The sequence below is a fragment of the Bemisia tabaci genome, chromosome 4 (genome assembly GCF_918797505.1).
Source record: "Bemisia tabaci chromosome 4, PGI_BMITA_v3".
Classification (NCBI taxonomy): domain Eukaryota; kingdom Metazoa; phylum Arthropoda; class Insecta; order Hemiptera; family Aleyrodidae; genus Bemisia; species Bemisia tabaci.
In genome coordinates this window covers 31,168,096-31,189,637 of record NC_092796.1, presented here as the reverse complement: position 1 = coordinate 31,189,637, position 21,542 = coordinate 31,168,096, and the positions used below count along the sequence as shown (strand labels likewise).

General features: G+C 35.4%; 1 protein-coding gene across 1 annotated transcript; it reads right to left on the bottom strand.

The window, feature by feature from the left end:
* Window positions 1-6,771: 6,771 nt before the first annotated feature.
* Window positions 6,772-20,861, bottom strand: LOC109040414 (solute carrier family 12 member 9). The gene is made up of 14 exons (XM_072299685.1): window positions 19,854-20,861; window positions 18,966-19,100; window positions 18,453-18,587; window positions 17,548-17,750; window positions 16,314-16,527; window positions 14,896-15,165; window positions 13,960-14,167; window positions 13,317-13,515; window positions 12,018-12,263; window positions 11,018-11,367; window positions 9,836-9,953; window positions 9,109-9,261; window positions 8,343-8,440; window positions 6,772-7,151 (listed from the first exon to the last, which is right to left on the bottom strand). The coding sequence occupies exons 1-14, from the start codon at window positions 20,164-20,166 to the stop codon at window positions 6,941-6,943; spliced, it is 2,853 nt and encodes a 950-aa protein (XP_072155786.1). The 5' UTR covers window positions 20,167-20,861; the 3' UTR covers window positions 6,772-6,940.
* Window positions 20,862-21,542: the final 681 nt, after the last annotated feature.

The following is a 21,542-nucleotide window of genomic DNA, read 5'->3' as shown; positions in this document are numbered from 1 at the left end:
TCGTTTCTGGCCTTTTTAAAGGCCTCCGATAAATTTTATGGGGCCTTATGGCCCATTGTTGCCATTTTTGTCCCATTTTTAGGGGTTTTTTCCATTTAACACATTCAAAACTCAATTTAATCCAAAAACTGTGTACATTTTTGAAAAGTACGTAAAAAAATGAATAAATAATGTTCAGTAAAATTTTTTCCTATGTTGCCACCAAATTTCCGAGAAAATTGGTCCCAAAGTGTCAAAAACGGCAAAAAATCGATAAATCGCCGCGTCTAAGGTTCAAGAAAGTGGAGTACATTTTTCATACTGTACCAGATAACAGCTCTTATCCATCCATACAACATACTAAAATATCATAGTTGTACCTGGATTCCCACAATGTGAAAATTGACCGAGATGTCGATTTTGGCGGCCTTTTTACACTTGAAGGCAGCTCTTTTGAATGTTTTTCGACCTTAGTCACCCTCTATGGGTGTGTACTGTATGTATTTTTCTACGTACTTTTCATATCTGGCCATAAAAATGGCTTCCTGTGAATTTTAAAAGGCCTAACGGTCCATTGTTGCCAATTTTCACCAATTTTTAGGGGTTTTTTCAAGTATACGTGTGTGAAACTTAATTTAATCTAGAAACCGTGTACAATTTCGGAAAGAACGTAAAAAAATACGTAGGAATGTGATTTGTACCTTTTCCCTACGTTGCCAAATTTTCGAGAAATATCGTCCTGAAGCGTCAAAAATGCCAAAAATTGGATTAACCATCACGTCGGAGGTTCCAGGAAGTGAATTTCAAGTTTTTTTTCACTACAAATAACGTATCGAAAATGGAAAATTGCAATGCATCTCAAGGAACATGTAATGGCGTAGATGAACGTGACAAAACGGGCCCTCAAGGTGCTTTTACTTTATCCTTCACTCCAGTTCACCTCTTTATTCCTGTAACCTCGAGATAATCCTTGGTTCTCAAGATGCTTGCTACAGGCCAAATATACCGAAGAACAAAAAATGCGTGGAGAAAGTGTCCCACGATCCACATGAATGTCATAATTCACTTCCTGGAACCTCCGACGTGATGGTTAATCCAATTTTTGGCATTTTTGACGCTTCAGGACGATATTTCTCGAAAATTTGGCAACGTAGGGAAAAGGTACAAATCACATTCCTACGTATTTTTTTACGTTCTTTCCGAAATTGTACACGGTTTCTAGATTAAATTAAGTTTCAAACTAAAAATTGGTGAAAATTGGCAACAATGGACCGTTAGGCCTTTTAAAATTCACAGGAAGCCATTTTTATGGCCAGATATGAAAAGTACATAGAAAAATACATATAGTACACACCCATAGAGGGTGACTAAGGTCGAAAAACATTCAAAAGAGCTGCCTTCAAGTATAAAAAGGCCGCTAAAATCGACTTTTCGGTCAATTTTCACATCGTGGGAATCCAGGTACAACTATGATATTTTAGTATGTTGTATGGATGGATAAGAGCTGTTATCTGGTACAGTATGAAAAATGTACTCCACTTTCTTGAACCTTAGATGCGGCGATTTATCGATTTTTTGTCGTTTTTGACACTTTGGGACCAATTTTCTCGGAAATTTGGCAACATAGGAAAAAATTTCACTGAACATTTTTTATTCATTTTTTTACGTACTTTTCAAAAATGTACACAGTTTTTGGATTAAATTGAGTTTTGAATGTGTTAAATGGAAAAAACCCCTAAAAATGGGACAAAAATGGCAACAATGGGCCATAAGGCCCCTAAAAATTTATCGGAGGCCTTTAAAAAGGCCAGAAACGAAAAGTACGCAAAAAAATACATAAGAATCGTGTGCTGGAAGAGTGATAACAGTCGAAAAAATTGACGAAAATAATTGTTTTTCGATTCCAGGATTTTGGGTTAATATTTGGCACAGAGTCTACCTAAGACTAGTACTTTGAAAATATGAAACATTTAGCAAAATCCAGGTGGGGCCGGAAAAGGCCCAAAACGTTACTCCTCCTTTGCACTTATTTATTCTCTTTTCAGAATTCAGTAAAGTTTTGCCACCAAAAAGTGATTTTACGTTTTAAAAACTATGCACTTATAAATAGTCCGTTTCAGTGATATCACAGGAATCTATAATTTGACAAGCTCCACTTGAAAGCCTACTAAACTCACATTGTTACGAGATTAATTTGCTGACTGCCATGCTTACCATTAGAACTGGCCAAAAGTGTTTCTGCTGAAGTGACACAGGTCTCATCGTCACGATGACAAAATAAAGTAATACGAGTGACAGATTCTGAGTGGTTCTTCAAAGTAATACAATTACAGAGTTGTAAACTATGTAATATCTGCAGCTAGTACCGCACCTGGGCAAGGGAAATTTTTTCAAGGCTTAAAATATTCATTGTCAAAATGATCAGATAGCTGTATGGAAACCTAAGCACAGGCACCATGGCAGTCAACGTCTCGCACATTATTGTTGGTATAAGTAAGAAGTGGTATGAATCGTAAAAATGTGGGTAATACACATTCACAATATTTGACTCTTATCGTCTCTCTAAAAGATGAAACCATTACCGCGTTAACTTAACTGCCATCAATGAAATGGTATTACTGAAAGGGAGTCAACAATACAAGATCTCCTATCAAATCGGGGTACCTCTTTCAAAATTCCATTTCAATCATTTAAAGAGATCTCGATTGCTTCTTAACAAATAATATAGCAGAGGACAGTAGAGTCTGGAATTAAATTGCTGCTAACATTAATTTTTGCTCAGTCTCAATACAGGGTTAATATGTAATACTCACACTTTTAGACTGCCAAATCAATAATTGGATTGCATTAAAAAAAGGGAACCAGCGCAATTACAGTATTCTCAAAATCGTGCATCTTCATATTTATCAAAACATATTTCCATGGTAGCAAAGAGTTTAATTTGATTTTCCACCAAAAATTTGTTAATTTCAGAGGAAATTGATTGTGTAAATTTTAATACTGTGAATACATTTAGTATTTTTTAAAGAAAAGAAGTTGCTCAATTTTGAAAACACTGTAATTGTGCTGGTTCCCTTCAGCTAAATACAATCCAACTAAGTGAACTTAAAAATAATTTAAAACTACGAGCTACAATTTTAAAGTAAATTAGGAGTTTGACTAACGATCGATGAAAAACTACTGCAGCTGGAAACTTAATTTCTGGGAATGACTTGAAAAAGTTTGGTTTCTAAAATATTGCATGCCTTATTTTTTTAATTATGTACTGCAGTGTTGCCGTTAGCATTATTTATTATTTTGCACCTTTGCAAGCTGATCAACCGTTCTTTTTCTTAGAATATTCGTTTGCAAAAGCACACACCTAGTTATCAATCGTAGTTCACCCTAAAAATTAACTTCAAGAGATAGTATGACCATTCTGTACAGAAAAAAAAAATTAAATACTGAAAAATGCATGGAAAGCGTGAATAAGATACCATTAGCTAAGTACCTAATATACACAAACAAAAAAAGCCGCTTAGGAGTATATTTTCTTTGCAAAGTTTGAAAGCCAGATAAACTTTGGAGATGAAAACAACCGGTTCATCCATTTCTAGCACTGGGTGTGGAAAGAGATTAACTATCCAAAATGGAAAAAAAAAAAAAAATAATTCCGAAATGGGGATACAACACTTCAATAGAATTCATTCAAAATATAATCATCCAAAATATCACAATATAATCACATTTGCATAACCACCAAATGATTTTACTACTTTAATAATTAAATTATCTATTTTAGTATCTGAGGGTCATTCCATGTCAACTCAACCAGGCTCGGTACTTGACCCCCTTCGATTTGGCTGAAAATTGGTATACGGGGTCTTTACATCATTCTAAAAAACTGATTTGAAGGGTTTATCCATCTGACGCCCTCTTCGCAAGATATCGACCCCCAAAGATGGGGTGAATTTTAGCGATACTCAATAAAGCCCGTTTTTTTTCCAGTTCAACCTCAAAATATATGAAATCAATTTATTTATCAACATTTAAAGATACTCGTCGATTGGTTACCGACCTTCCGAAAATAGAAATCGGCCGGAAATGCTCAAAAAAGACCGAGATGGATGGTTTTTTACATGGAGGCGGTTGAAAGGGATCTGTCTGCAAGCGATGTCCAGATAAGGATAAAATGTTCCTAAGACTTCAACTTGACTGACTACCCCAGCAAAAGTTACAGTAAAATGAGTGAATGAATTTGAGTAAGAAATTGAAGTTTGACTTAACCATTATTTACGTGTAGGAACAAAATATCCTTGATGAAAATAAGCCGAAGCCGTCGGAGTGCTGTAAGGATATTTTGCTTCGGTTTCTATTTTTTTAGAAAGAGTGTCAGGCTGCCTCCACCAGTCCACCTCCAGAAAGGTCCTCCAAGGATCAATGAAGTGTATCATATTTTTCAACCGTCACTTTTACAATACGGGATTTTTATAATAATAACATTGGTTCCTATAAATCGATTCAAATGAATTTTCCTTGATCATCATCTTTTATCGCCATTTTTCTTCAGTTTCCGGTCTATTTCTGATTCCATGTGTATTTTTAACCAACCACTGCATAATGTATAATATAAACTAGTCGGATGAAGACCATTGGCTTGAAGTAGGGGGAAAAAACGGAAATTGTATCAACTAATTTTGGAAAACTCGTGTCAACAACTTCCCATATTTTGTTTTCATTAGTTTCCTTAGTCTCATATATAACTCATAAGGTTGGCTGGATCAGTCTTTTTTTCCTACAAATCTCACTTTTTCTTGTTATCCTGCGACCATCTTTTTTAACTACCCATAATTTTTAATTACCTACTACAGTTGCAACTGATAGCTCCACTGATTATAGCTAGCCAATCGTGTACAGACTTGAAGTTTCACCACCCGTGACGTCATCAAGTCTGTAAGCGTGTGCTGCCCATTTTTCATGGTCTTGTCCGTTTTTAACCAGACCCGGTCTGCATGCCTCTCCAGCCCTTAAGGCACATCCCTCTAAGTGTGACTAATTCTTGTAAATCTTGTACAAATCAACTCTTTTCGGCCACTTTCAAAATTCCATCTTTCATTTCTCTACTCTCCCATCTTATTCTTTGACAAGGTGCCTCACCTTTACAACACCTTTCAAACTTATTCCATGACAACTCAGAATTTTCCATTTCCGTTTGGATCCGTAACGAATTGATGCACGTTAGTAAGTGTTAGTTACTCAAAAAAATGTACCTGAAGGTTGAAGCAGAGGGGAAAAAACTGGAAACGGTGGTGACTTTGCATAAGATACATCTGTTACTGTGCGAAAAATCGATTTTTTTCCGTCTTTGTTAAGAAATTCCGGCCGATATTAATTTCCGTTTGGATCCGTAACCAATCGATGCACGTTAGTAGGTGTTATTTACTCATAAGCATGTACTTGAAGGTTGAAGCAGAGAGAAAAAAAACTGGAAACAATAGTGAATTTACGTGAGGTACATCGGTTACTGTGCAAAAAATCGGGTTTTTCCATCATTTCTGAGCGTTTTCGGCCGATTTCTATATTCGTAAGGTCAGTAACCAATCAATGAGTATATTCAAACTTTGATAATTTGATTTTATACATTTTGATGGTGAACTGGAAAAAAATATCTGTAATTGAAGTCTTTAACCTAGAGATACTGGGATTGATGGGTAAAAAATTGTCTTTCTTCTACCAATTTTTGACCTTTTTTGGCCTATTTGAATTTTCTTAGGCCCTTAATTGTCCAATAACTATTGAAAAGAGTATATCACCCGAAAGGATATATCCTAAGCTTGACGTATTAAAAAAAAAAATTAAAAATCGGAGAGACTGTTTTTTGGATAATTCACTTTGACCATTGAGAGGTGAAAAAATGGTAAATTTTCAAAAACTCTAAATTACAACCTCTTAAATATTATTTGGCTCAATTTCGATGGAATTTATAGAATCTACACTTTAAACATTGAGAGGTGAAAAAATGGTAAATTTTGAAAAACTCTATATTACGGCCACTTAAATCATATTTAGCTCAATTTTGATGGAATTTTTTGAATTTACATGAACAGATAGTTTAAAAACACTCTTTAAAAGTATTATGGATTGATACAGAGTCTTGCTATGGAGTCAAAGAGAGGGAAGTCGAGAAAATGAGAATCGCTAAAACGGGCTTATTTGAATATCGCTAAAAATTCACCCCATCTTTGGGACCCTTCAAATCAGTTTCTTAGAATGATGTAAAGATCCCATATACAAATTTTCAGCCAAATTGCAGGGGGTCGGGCACCGAGCCTGGTTTAGTTGATGTGGAATGACCTTACAGTTTTTGGATGGATAGGCTTAAATAGGGTAAGAGACACAATATTAATTCCACTTGAGAGGGGTGCATATTTACTTGAAATAACTTCTCAAGTTGATGCAAAATAGCTGACTTCACATAAAAATAAACAGCTGTAAAACAAAAATACCAAAAAAAGAGAGGGCAAAAATTGGATTGAGTTAAGAAATTACTCAAACCTACAGTGCAGTGTTTCAGAATATCAAGTTCTATTTTCATTCTCTAGATGGAAAACAACCAAAAAAATTGATGCAATTTTTCTTACCTACAAGAATGTTAAGTTTACGGAATTTTAAGCAAAAATATTGGTTGGTTACCTTCCAATAAATTAAAATAGATGAGATTTTGAAATACCGCAATGTAGGTGTGACTTTTTTGCTCAATTTCATCCGATAGTTCAGCCATTTCTGTAGACCTCTATTAGGCAAACTACTAAAAAAGTTCACCAAAAAAATTATTATTTCAAATAATTTCAATCAAATGCATCTCCAGATCATGATACTCTGTATAAACAGTTACTGCACTAAAGGTCTAAAATACTAAAACAGAAAAAAATACGGAAAAATAAAATTGCACAAAGTCAGGTACTATCTCAAGTCTTGGAAATTATAGAGTTGTAGAGGTGACCGCACTGAGGCCATATACGAGCACTGTCGGTGGGAGCTCTGTGGTGAGTTCTGACAGACATTGGAGATAGTTTTCTCTTGTGGCTGCGATAGCACTGCCACTTGGATCCATATGATCTCTCGGAGGCGGAGGCAGGTAAACGAAAGTGATTGCTGTTGATTGGGACTGCTCTTGAATCATTTTGTTGACTCTGAAACATGGGAGTTGAAGTGATATTGCGGTAACATCGAAAAAGAGATTTAAATCACAGTGTCTATAGAAATCAAAAAAAAGAAAAAAAGGACACTTTTATAGACTTTCAACTACCTCTTTTTGCAAAAAAAAAAAAAAAAAAAAAAGTTATATCCTCAAGGATGGTAAAAAGCTTTCAGTCCTTGTTACAAAATAGCTTGCAGGGAAAATACACCATTATATCAATGCTAACTAGAGGTAAGGATTTCCAAAAATATAAAAAACAATCTATAGTTATGAGGAAAATCTATTGTAAGAGCTACGAAAACTGGATTATTGCAGTCTCGCATTTTTACTAAAATCGGCAACGTGACTAAGAATTTTGACCCAAAAATTGAGTGATGAAACAAGAACATGGCAATTTTACGACTTTAATATAATTTATAAGACTGATATGAATATATGATGTAATTAAATGATATTATTTGATTATGCAAACTGTAAACACCATGGTTTTGAAATTCAACGAAAAAAAGAGCTTGCTGAATGAAATTGATTGTTATTCTTGTGAATTTTTGAAGAAGCCGACCCTGACAATATTTTTTGAGAGTTAGGAATGAAATAAAATACTTCTAGAAAAGAGTTGCGACTTGCAAGAATGTAGAAAGCTCTTGGGCTTCCTACTTTAACAATTCTTCATTCCTCGAACATTTTAAAATGATGACCTTTTTATTTTTTTTTACAGTGCAAATCGCTGTGATATTCCAAAATATTCAACTTTCACGGTGGATTTGGAAACACGCAATTTTCGCCTTCATTTTGAGAGAAATAAGCAGTTCTAATACTAGCATATGTCGCCCTCTCATTTTTAAAACTGGATTTCAGAGCATTCCCATTTTTATGGAGGGAGATTTTTCGAGGGAATTTTCTGACAAGGTGTATGGAAAACTGAAACTTCAAATCATTTTGAATTTTAAAAAGGGAAAATGTTGGGGGTTGAGCTGAGAAAGCGCTACAATGGGCTCCTCTTAGATGGAAATGTGAGGGAAGCCTAGTTAAATCTTGGATGGTTGGTACTCAAAACGAAATCTAGAGGTGTCATTTGCCAGATGATTTCTGGTAAGATGGGCGAGAGTGATGATTAGATGCTAGAGATTATTATAAAAGCAATTTCTATGAACATTTACAAATATTAAAGATTGATACTTACTTTTGTAAGTACACTTTTGAGTTTTTGTCAACAGGTCCTTGATTATGTAAAATTGGACTTCCTCCTAAAGATGGCAAAACTTTTGTCCAGCTAGGAACCTACAACACAACAACAAAAAAATAGCAATGTAATTTAAATTTGAGTGAAGAATGTACTTTTTTTATTTGTAGACAATGGTCAATTGGCACATTTAGGCCACAACTACATACTTGTTTCCTCAAGAATATTTCTCACACCCTTGAATAAGATGAGAAGCGCAAGAGGTTAAATTCATCCAATGATTGAGAGTTGTCATTGATGATTAGTCGCAATCTAAGCCTCAATTCTTCACTCCACCAAAAGATCAGAAGATGCATTAAACCAAAATTATAAAAAGCAGAACTCTTTTTTTTTATTATTATTATTTTTTTTTATTTTTAGTTAAGAAAAATCATTGGAAAATTTTCTCGCACAAGGTGCAAATCGAAGCTCAGACGTTGGTGTATTTTCTGTACCCATGTTTATGTATAGAACAAGAGAATGACAAAAATAGTGCCTTGTTCAAAAGAATATTGTTCATTTATTATTTAATAAAAATTAAAATTTCTAGAGAATAAAACAACCTAATTCCTACATTAGTTTCAGATTCATAAAAATCTCTAGGAGCGATTTCGGGCAAATTTTTTTGCTCTAAAATTTAGAATTGGAACCAAAGAACACTGGTGCTGCATTAATCCATGATTATCTGATGATTATGTCATGATTGATTACTAGAACATGATCTTACTTGATAAACAGCAGCTGTTATTCTCAGTGATTGAAGGAGTTGCTGAAAGATCGCCTCTTGATTTCTGCAAATTTCACCAATATCACCATCTGCAGCTGATGTGATACCATGACACAAAAAGACTCGTAGCTGGAGGTGTTTCCACGATGCAACCTGAGAAATATAAAAGAGAAAATTTCAGTGCCTATGCTATGAATCGGTAGCTACCAGTTTTTGAGACATTGATGTTACTGCAAAAGTCTCAGCTGTGAGAAAACTGAAAAGTTTCTGGTACCGGATATTTTATGATTCTAACAAACATGCAGGGTGTCCTAAAAGTCTGTATAACCCCCTTTTTAAAATTGTTTCTAATTTAGCTTTGGAAATGAGACAAGGGGCGGGTTAAGGAGGCGTCCTGCAACATTTTGGATGTGCCTCAATGTAGTTTTCTCTTCGGCCTGGAAACATTTCCCAAGTTTCATTTCAAAAGCTAAATTAAGAAACATTTAATAAAGGGGAGTGCAGACTTTTGGGACACCCTGTGTATGTGCTGATTAAACTGAGGTCAGCTGACAATTTTTGCTTTTTCTTCGAGGGAACGACCGGTCATCTTTGAAATTAGTATTAGCAGCAATTTTGTAAAATACTTAAAAACATTTGAGTTTTTGTACACCTGTACAGGAGTTTATTTTTAATCACTGTGTAAATAATTACTGAGAAAAACATTAAGAGACAGATAGTATCTCACCATTCTGATGATGCAAGCCAGCTGTAGCATAAACAAGCTACTTGTATCGAAGGGGTCTTCTTGATTCGGTTTAAAGAAATTAATTGGCCAAACATCAATGTACTTGTAATTTGAGGCTCTGAAAATTTCCAAACATTAACTCAACACTGTGCAATTAAATATGTAAAAGGCAAACCATAGCAGGGTCTATGTAGTTCTCCAATTAAACTAGTCATTGCGATACAGAGCGTATCCATGACCATGAAATTACCATTGTAAGTTTTGTCAACAAAAAAAGATTCAGAGAACATAATACAATATTAATTTTTTTTCAATTCTGTTTCTTAAACAACAAATTGGAATCTCAGCATACTGTCACAAAAGATTTAAAGAGGAACAGAATGTGAATTTAGAATGAATTGAAAAATTTGAGTCATACTAATTTATAAGGACTACATATTAAAGTCTATTGGTGTTCATAGAGTCCATCTTATATGAGGCTGGCAGTAAATGCAAATGTGCCTTCACTGATGCATGATAGATGGTTTTTGACAGGCAGCTGTCCCAAAGCAGTTGACATAAGGAACTTGAAATATTTTAATTCTCTTCTTACTTTCATGGCATTTGAGACTTCTGAAAGATGAGCCTCGAAAGGTGAGTTCATTCATCTGAGTATCGTCGTATTCATCTGAGTTGCGTTGCTTGTCTGAGTGTTGACTGTTTGAAAAAATAGCACACCTTGATTGTCACGACTCAAAGGGGCTTCTTTTCTAGGAGGCTCCTTGTTTTTGACATTTGCTTCTCAAAAATTAAAAATATCCAAAAAAGTCGTAAGTAAGCAATGACCTTCTTGAATTCAGACAGGGTTCTACTTTATTTCAACTTTCAAATTCCCTGGGTTTTTCCCAGAGTGATGGCATCATAAAGTTATTCTCTTCGACAACTCATCGGACACAGAGGTGAAAAACAATCACTAACCCAGGGCTCTGATAGCTGACAACTTAGAGAGGCTACTCCTGCCTTCTTTTTTGTTCATTTTCACTAATCCACAATCTTATTCTAAAAAATAATGGATTGTATTAATGATTGTATAAATTCCAGAAGTTGACATTGAATTCCCTGGGTTTTCCCTGTTTTACCGGTTTTTCTTGATAGTAGAAGCCCTGTTCAGAATATATCATGAGATTTGGTTTTAGCACTTACCGATTGGCAATGGAGTTTTTGTCCAAAATATGAAAGTTTCGACAGACGCATATATTTTTTTTCATCTTGAGAATGTCTCCCATGATGGCAACATACTCGTCGCACGAGAGTTTTTTCACTTCGTTCATCTTGCGCAAACTGAATGCCTCTTTGTCCATAGCTGAGCGCTGGAATAAGTGTGTCTGGTAATGGGAATTTACGTCAGCAAAAAAGTCTCGTGGATTAAGATCATCATAGAATCCAAGGACGATAGTGTTTGGTTTCATTGCGCCCATCCCTGAGATTCGGATAAGGTGGTGGGCGCCTTCACGCACTGACTTTGCAACCGTCAATTCGATAAAAGCTTTCACCTGAGGGTAGAGAGGACAAAGTATTGAGACCAATCAAAGGTTATAATTTTTTTCCATTTTAAAATTTCAACTTTAAACTTTGTGAATTCTCTAAAATGAACATTGAAAAAAAATGGTCATTATTAGAAAATTTGTATTTCTCTTTCAATCAAAACAAATCTCAGACAAAATGATTTACATATTTACAGGGTGATCCAAAAGTCCCGCATTATCCCTACAACTCCTAGGGTTTTTGCTCCTGCGGGATTCAAAATTTTGGGGGGGGGGGGGTCCACTAATCGTTTTATTTGACTAAGGAGCACTCTTAAAATTCCAAGTCTCTGTCTGACTCCGTACAAAAGTTACAGGGGTCATGCCGGGTGCTAGTGGTGCCAGGCTTTTAGGTCACCTTGTATGACCTTAAGTTGCAAGTCAAGATAATCATGCACTTTTTTTCCTAGAAATAAAGAAAAAGCTAAAAATACTGATGCTACATTGCATTAAAACCGACAACATCAGTCTGATGTGGAGCTTGATTAGTTGAGCTAAAGTCTACTGCACTTACAATGAATAATGGCTTGTTGATAGTAAAGAGCTTAAAATTTGTGTCCACTTAGGCTGTGAATAGGCTATTTTCATGACAAATATTGAGGAAGGGCATCTGTGCTTACCTTCAGGTGATCGATCAATGTCAACCAGGTGGGATACTCGTCGACTAACGGGTCCTCCTCCAGATTGCTGAATTCGGGTCCAACTTTGACATGGCCCAAGACATACAGTCCACTCTTTTTCAGGTCATTAACAAAGTGAATCAGAGGACAAGAAGAGCGTGGATTTCCGACTAGAAGAAGGATTTGAGGTCGCCAGAATTTAACATGATCTTTCCGGGAGTCGAGCAGTAACAAGTATTTCCGTACCTGCAAAATAAAGGGTCATACCTGGTAACTACTGAATGTCAAATTAACTATCCTTGCAGTTGATACTAAATAGAAATACCAATATTAGCGCACATTTAATTTCAACAAAACAAAAAACTGGCCTACAAATACAACATGCGTGGCTTCCTCTTCACTCTCTCTTGTGTCGTTATTTTTTTTCCCGTGGAGATGAGGAATTTAATGAGAAAATTGCAAGACATTAGTGCGTGGCATAAAAACTTGGGAGTTTGATTTATTATGACTATGTTTTGACACACCTCCAACCAATCAGGTCTAGCTTAGTCAAATAACCTGAGCCTGAATGTCACATTAGAGAGCATCAATTTATCTTATGTCTCATTCTGCCATGCTAAGAATAAACGCCGTATGAAAATTCGAATGTTGCCAAATTGCCTCCCACGAAATGTTTATTTTTGAAAAACTTTATGAATATTTTTCCTTAAAATTTTCAGGCGCTTTAGATTAAATTATGAGTAAAACCCTCCAAAACATTTGCAGAAAAATATTTACAAATTTTCCCGAAAATTCGTAATTATCGAGAGAGATTTGGCAACGCCTGAAAGTTCATACGGCGCTCTTCCTCAGCACGGCTTTCATTGGGCACTAGAAGTTTCTTCTTGCTAGTTCATGGTGAAATTTTAAGCAGCTGAGTAGGTCCTACAGGTAAATTTTGACACAGATAAATCACAAATGGATTAACACAAATTGCTGTCTCCTGCACAGAGGAATGTATCTTGACTGCACTGTTTCAGTATTTTTCATTGACATTTTATTTGCTTTCACAAGAACCATCCCATGAATTAGTCTGAAATTTTCAGTGATTTATTTTTACACTTGAGAGACAAGACACCAAAATTTTCAGGGAAATTCAAGCAATGGTTCTTCCATGGAAAAATAAGAAGGTTCAGAGAAATGCTGAAACAGCGTAGACAAAATTAGTTCCTTTGTACAGCAAATAACAAAATATGACAAACATAGTATGAAGTAAATAAAAGCACATCCAAAAAAACCAATTGGGAAAAAAAGACGGACCTGATGGAAAATAAGAGCCTGAGATATGGAGCCCCACGGAGCAAAACGGGCTGGTGAGAACAGGTGTAGGAGTGAAACAAGCAAAATACATAACGCAATACTGGAAGAAGCGTATAATGGATTGATGATGAACATCATGAAGAGTGTTCCTATGAGACCCAAAAGAGCTGTTGCCCATGAGAAGTACTTAAAAGACGGCCTGGAAAAAGAAAAAAATACTTAGTATGTGAAAACATTGCCAGGGCGTCTACTAACACAGGCTGGTCAAAAAGGTACTTTTACAGTACTTTTTCAGTACATTCTCAAGAAATTCAGTACCTCCTTCAACAGAAAAATTCCGTATTTTTTCAGTACCTTCATTTGACGGAATTAGAAAAATTTCAAAAATTTGAAATTGCAACAAAAATGATAAAAAATTTAAAAGAATTCCAGACCTTTTTGCAGATTTTTCGCTCTTTTACAGTACTTTCGAACTGCCCCTAAAAAATCAGGACTATTTCCGGACTTTCTGGAAATTCCGGCCTTGTAGACACCCTGATTGCCAGCTATTTTGCATTGCATTTTGCGATTGCAGTACCTTGATAAAAGACAATTTTATGAATGTCGGCAGGTGTCAAATTATCAAAGCTAAAGCCACACTGACCTAAAATTAGGCGCGGAGGAGAGGTCCAGACCCAGGCAGGCCAAATTTGTTGCCAGATAAGAGAGCAAAAAGAGAACTGAGTTGACTTGGGCTATTGTGTTTAGCGAGCCAATGGATAAGATGACCTCGACAAGAAGCCATGAGGTGAACACAGCAGCCAGTGGATTACTCCGCCAGACCCCTTTAGAGACGAAATTCAAGAGTCTCCCTGAAACAAGAAGTGAGCTTTCAGAAATTTTTTTTGAGATGCTTATTCACTATGGAGAGACTTGATAAATTTGTCTTCTCTAAAAAATCTTATGAAAGACAAAATTGTCTCAGGTATCAACATGTTTGAATGTAGCAATCCAGAACTATGATGCAAAAATTTAAACAATTATGGGGAAGGAGACTCAAGGGCCAAGAAACTCGATATTCAGATATTGGTTTCATTTCTCAGAGGAAATGTTTGGGGATGTTTTGGCACAGGATATCATACAGCTTCAAACAAAACAAGAGTTTTCGCGGTTTTTAGTTTGAAGTTTGCAGTGATAAAATTTAGTTTTGAGATATATCCAGTGAAAATTTCAGTTTACCACCTACAGAACTTGAGATTAGTAGATTAAAATACAACTGTGTGCCATTTATCAACACAAAATTAACTAAATGGCTTGCAAATTATTTTTTTTGTCGCAAGATTATTCTAAATCTAAACCTAAGATTTTGATCTTTTAGTCTGGCTAGACTGAAGTCGCTCTTCTCAAAAGTATACCTAAAGGTATTGAAGTATCTACTCCTGTGAGCTGCCAAAAATGCATTTACAGATGGACCACGAGCAAAGTTTCTTCGCTTTTAAACATAAGACTGATCTGGTAGATCGGCTTTAAACTATGATTGACAAAACTGTGATCACTGAATGAAGTAAACTGATGAGAAGATGTACCCAGATCCACTTACCAAAGACATTATCTTTTGCCAAAGCTTCCAACACCCGACTGGATCCAATTAAATTTGACAGGGATGCAGAGAATGTTGCTGTAAGAATACCAATTGTCACAAATGGTGGATAGACGTTGATGGGCAAAAGAAATACATAAGAATTCTGGAGTAAAAATCTTGTGGTGGTGGCAGCTGTCAGCATTGAAAGCGTTACGTAGACTATCAAAGTAAAAATAACAGCAGAGATTGTGCCTCGAGGAATATTGCGAGCAGGGTCCTTCAGTTCACCTGGAAAATGAAAAGTTTCAACATTCTGACTTTTGAAAAACAATAGAATTATTGTAAGGGGTTGGAACAATTTTTAATGCTAATTTGACAAAACCCAAAGTCTTATAGTAACAAGGCTTATTTGAGTCCATTTTGGTCATAGCGATGATTGGTGTAATTTCTCAGAAAATTACACCAAATTAAAGCTCATAATACAAAGTTAAGAGCAGCTGCATTTTTGGTTATGATCATCCTACACATTAAGAAGATTTTGTGAAGCTATTCAGAGATCTGCAATGTTTTGTAAGATGATGAACCAAAACTTAAAATAAGGGCAGAAAGTTTTAGACTGATGAAAGACAAACAAAAAATTGACAAATTTTAAACTTTTTTGGAGCTGTGATGGGCCAAGAGACAACTCATGTATTAGAAAAAAAGTCAAAGGTTTTCTCTTCAAAAGCATAAGTAAAAAATAGCGTATTTCCTTCGGAAAATACACTAAAACGACTTACACATAGGAGGTTTGTAAATCAATTCTTGAACAATATATTATGTTAACAGGTATTTTTGACACAGATCAAGTAGTTGATGAATTATATAAAGGACGCATTCTTATAAGTATAGGATTTGACCAATGCTAATTGTGAAAACTTGAGAGTATATACTTGGAGTTGATTTTCAGACATCCCACTGTGTGATTCACTTTCTTTGCTGAATTTTGAAAGGAGAAACTATTAGAAGTTGCGCAGTACTTAAGTTTGTACCTTGTCGAGTGGTCCATTGTAATTGGCCGGTTCTTTGCTTGCTCAAGTGGAACTTTTTCGAATTTTAAAGAAAAGTTTAGCTTTTCTGGATACTCAATTTCTTGAATTATAGAAGGTAAGCAAAGGCTGATGCACAAATCAGTTTTGGTAAAAAATTTCAATGACAGTTACAAATAAGTTGAAAGTAACAATTTTTTGAGAATCCTAGAATGTTACAGTGGCAGACTAACGTTTTTTTGGAGCTCAAAGTTTTCAGAGGGTATTTAATTTAGATTTTCTCACTTTTCCTTCTCATGCAAGGAGTAGAAAAAACAGACTTTCTATTACTTTTTAGAGTGCAGATAACTGAAAAATAAAATAAACAAAGAAGAATGGTGAGTTAAATATTTAAGAAATTTCAAATACCTGACATATTGGCTCCTGCCATGATACCCGTGACACCGCTGAACAGGACACCAAACACAGATGCAAAAGTCACAATGTCTCCATGTGAGGTATAGTCTTCTCCATACTTAGGAAACAAGTTCTCTGTGAAGGTTGTAAAGTTTAATCCCGTGTATGTGATATCTGTAGTGTGGTTGGTTCCATTTATGAGCGTGTTGGCAGATGGTATAGGAATCTGAAAAAAATTAAGATGGTTAACATCAATTGCTTGGGAAAAATTGTGTTGAAATTTAAACTTTACAATTTTGAGAGAACATTTTTTTAATATTTGAGAATAAAAAATGGTAGAATTCCCAAACCACATATATTAATCACTATGGTTTTTTTTTAAATTTTCTCAATTGTTTCATCCTTTCAAATAGAGAACACATCAACATCATACTTTAAAATCTTCACGGAATATTGCACACAGAGGGAGAAGAAAAACAAAAACAAAAGCTTCCAAGAGATAAAGGTAACTAGATTTATATTAAAATTATGAAGTATCACAGGGAACCTGCAACATTGCGAACCAAGATACACCATTTAGGAATCACACCATCAATAAGTTGATCAGTACATGTTCTCTAATTGATGAATCAGTCATTGGCTAATTTAGTTATAGCTGAGGTGAAACAAGATGTATTAGGGCTAGAATATTGTCCGCTATTTGTGCCACAAAGACTCAAAATTATTATCTCTTCTGTTATCATACTTTGTGACAGGTAGGTAGTTACACAAAAGAGAAAATTTTAAAGGAAAATGTTGGAGAATACCATGTATCTGACTATTTCAACATTCATTTGCCTCTAAACACCCGTTTTTTTTCTTCTTTCTGACAGGTAAAGACTACAGGCAGTGGACTTCAAACTATAATATTATTACTTTCATGGTGCTATACTGTTTTCCTCTGGATGTTCAAAAGGTCAAGAATGTGACTCAGATGCAATAACATAAATCTTGCTAACAATAGGTGCTAACTTAAAGTATCCAAAAAATTTGAAAACAGAGTGGTCTCTGAGCAGTAAAAGAGGAGATTCCCAGTTTCTAGAGCAGATTTTCTGATAAATCTCTGATGAATCCCGGTTTTTCCTGCTCATTCTCCGTTCAAAATATCATGAAATAAATTCATCTATTGTAAGCAAAATCTTATTAAAATTTTAGGAAAATATAGTTACAGGGAAACTACAATTTTTCTGAAATAAGGGATACGAACCTGCATTGCTGACTGAGTGCAAAAACTAAAAATCACAGATAAAAGACAGATCACAACAACGAGTAGGATCACGACGCTGGTCTTAGCAAACATTCCAGCACCAATGAGGCAGACAAATAGGTTCAGCAAATTCAGCATTGATTCGTAGAAGAATCTCCACCATGGTCCATCCGGCAATATGCCCTCCTCACTTACAAGATATCCTGTTCATCAAAAAGAGGTAAGATAAAATATTATCTCAGAAAAAAAATCGAATATATTGTCTAAAAAAGGGGACAACAAATATTCTTTGCTTTACATATCATTTATCCAGCAGCTTTTTCAAATTATGGTGACATCATAAAAATCATATGGTGGTAATCATCATCATATGGTGGGTTCCTGTGGCTACAAAATATTTTTTAGGGAGCAAAGTGTCCGTTCATGCTTCACAGAGGTCTAAAAGTATTGAGCAGTTATGACTACGTGCGGTAGCAGCCACGATTTTTCTAAGGGGCTGGGGTCTAGATCACCCTCGCTATGCCAACAATGCATCATTAAAAAATAAGTGCAATTCAGTAAACTTAAAATTGTACTTTTTAAGACTTTGTGAAAAATCTTTGCCGCATGCAGGCATGCTCCAATTCTGTTGTTTAGACTACCGATTCTAAAATTCAGAATTATTCTTACAGGCAAAATTTACAAACGATCATAGAAAAAAAAAGGAAAAAAAAGTTGACAAAAATATTATTTGATTTAATAATTTCCTTATAATCAATACTGTTCGGAAAATATGTGTATCTTCAGGTCAGCTCAAGTTAAAAGTATATCGGTTGACATACTTCCAAAGAGAACACTGAAAGAAGATTCAGGACTAAAAAATTACTACGAAAAATGGATTTAAATTTCAAAAACAACATAAATACCTGAAGGTCCAAAGTTATCGATGAGACCCTCTGTGCAACCAACGATATACAATGCACTACTAACAACATTTGCCAAGAAGAACAAGGTTCCAATGGAGCCCCCTAACTCTGGACCAAGTACTCTGCTTATCATGACTAAGAGAAAAGTTAAGAGAAAATTTGGTTGAAAAGTCAATTTCCTAGAGTTATCTTTAAATTAATTGACCAACATCCACAGCAAAATCATGGATTCTATGATTATTATATTATACAGTAATTATTGTAATAGAGTATGCTGTCATGCTGAGGAAAACTTCCAAATGGGCCTTGAGATGTTGCTTAAGTCCTTTTGATACAAAATGCATTTTCAGAGGAACCAATAAAGCTTGTCGAAAGTAGTAAGGATAAAATATGTCAGTGTGTCATTGACTTAGACATGTTATTACGTCCCTTGAAAGCGATCTAAAATATTAAATTGAAGAATGAGCTGTAGGGGGAAAAAAGACAAAGACATCAGAGAAAGTCAAAGGATACAGTAAGCGCCTCCTCCTTCTACAGGCCCATTGGTTGATATAGCGCATATTGAAAATACTGTGAAGATAAGAATCCCGTATGCAATTCCAAATTGCAATAAAGTTACGAGCAGACCAGCATTTCCGACGATGAAACCTGTGAACATAAAAATAATACACATAATATTTTTTTTAGTGAAAATTTTATGCTTAAGTCCTTACATAATAATGTGTAAGCTTTTCAAACAGACATTGTCATTAGGGTCTTTTCTTCTTTTTTTTTTGAGTAATATCAGAGACTCAAAATTTCATAACTGCATCAACAAACACATGCCATTTTATCCTGTCTTGTGTCAATTCTTTCCACTGCCGCTGATCAAATCCTGCCTCTCCAACATTCTTTCTTACGCTGTTCTCCCACATCTCCACTTGAGTCCTACTTTTTTTCAAGTATTTTTCTTGACGTAAACTTTTAGGTTTCACGAGAGAAAACACCTGTTTCCTCATGGTCCTTACACTCACTAACAGTTTACTATGGTTTTAACACAGAGCTTGCATGAATGATTGATGCAGAATTTCCTTTAACTTACTTAATAACAACTACCTTACTTAGAGAATACTTCATCTCTTGGTCCCTCAACTCCAACAGACTGAGAGACATATTACTTGATATTGGTTTTGGTAAAGACTGTTGGATCAAAACTAAATATCGATGGTTGAAATCGAAAAATGCACATTTCAGAGAGTGACGCAGTAAATCTCCTCTTGTGTTTTACTTTTTAGAGGGAAAACTAATCGACAGTTATAACTGAAATTTTCTCTGAATTTTCTTCTCTCATTATGAAAAAAAGTTTCAATATTGGTATTCAGAGGCACTGGGCTGGAAAATAAACTGAATGCCGTTACTTACCAACTCGGAGGAAAAGAAGAGCACTGAACATTGACAGGGCTACGGGACTAAAGACACCGCTGAATGTGCCCAGCGTTCGGCTTGAATTTTCTTCGCCAATGTTGCCGAACTCCACATAGCCACCAGAGGATGACCGTTCTCTACCTCCATCAAAGCCACAAGCACCAAGAACTGATGAGAGCATGTTTCTGCTTCTGGTTGGCCGCAGTGAAATCTTGTCTCCACTACTGACATTGTAATCGAGCGCTTCAGAGTTGCCACTTTCATTGACACCTCCGGAAGCATTAATTGATCCAAAATTTGATGAATACATAGTAATACAGGCAAAGGTTTAACGCTGAGCCAGGATGAATCTTCAAGTTAGTAAACAGGTTTGCTGAATCACATAGTCATTGTATCCTGCTTAAAAATGGAAACTAGAGAGCGATCGTTGGAGCCATAACAATCTGCATTCCTAGCATGAGGCTGAGTTATCACTAAATTTAGGAACACTTGATTTACGAGCTACAGGTCCACTATCACAGGAAAAGACAGGGATAGAGTAAACGAGAACTGAATCATCAGGATCTTAACACTACAAAGGGGTGGGTGGTTTTCATCACAAGAGGACTGTTACCACTGATAAGCGCGAGATAAACACATGACTAAGAGTTTCAATATGAGGAGGTGTGGTTAATAACGGTAGTGATTCATTCAAAAAGTAGTGACAATAGAATTGGCGTAATTAATTGGGGGCATAAAATAAATTAAAAGTTGAACGAAGTATGAGTACATACCGAATCCACATCATCCGGAGAATCTAAACATAACCTTAAAATTTGTTTAAAAAAGAGGACAAGAATCAAACAGAATAGATTTTCCTGATTTTAAATGCATGAATTATTTGACGAATATAATTTTACAATATGTGCTCTCGGAGGCTTACGTCCACTAAAAATTATTCAGTGAAAATGACAGATAATTTTGACGATTTTGCCACTTTATCTTTTTCATAGAAGCGCTGCCAGGTTGAGCAATTGATTTTGTTTATGTACTTAATGATTAGCTGTATATTTACTGTATTTATCAGCACAAAGCGGCACACATAAAATGCAAGCCTTATTGACCAATCAGAGGACAGGTATCTATTTTCGCAGAGCCCGCGAATTTTTTAAAATGACGGACTTGTTGTCAACGAGCGCACTTTCGCAAAATGTTGGTTTTTACTTTCTCACATGAAGTAATTGCCTCCGAAGTTTAGCAAATTATGCTAAATCAGTAAAATAGTTTTGTTGGCTACTTCAATCAGTTTATTATCTCGTGCCGGCTGGTCGCATTAAAAAAAAAAAAAAAGAACCTAATTGATGTGTTTTGCTTTCAAATGACTTGGTTATTGATTTTTATTGGTAAATAATGTGGAGCTTTTCGGGAGAAAAAATTCCAAAATTCATTTCTCATAAATTGGACTGGGGGGGGGGGGGGGGATTATCCGTAATTCAGCTTTTAAAATTCGTACTCGACTGTTTTGTCGATTCTCGGCAGGGATACAAGCAACCATAAGCTTTTGAATATGGTAAAACAGAATCGTTGGAACTTATTCGTTGCAAAAAAGGTAACTTTGTAAGTTCACAAAAAATTCTATCATTGAAACTTTTAGACATTTTCCCCAAACTCAGCGCTAAAATATACGAAACGGTCGATGCTGAAACT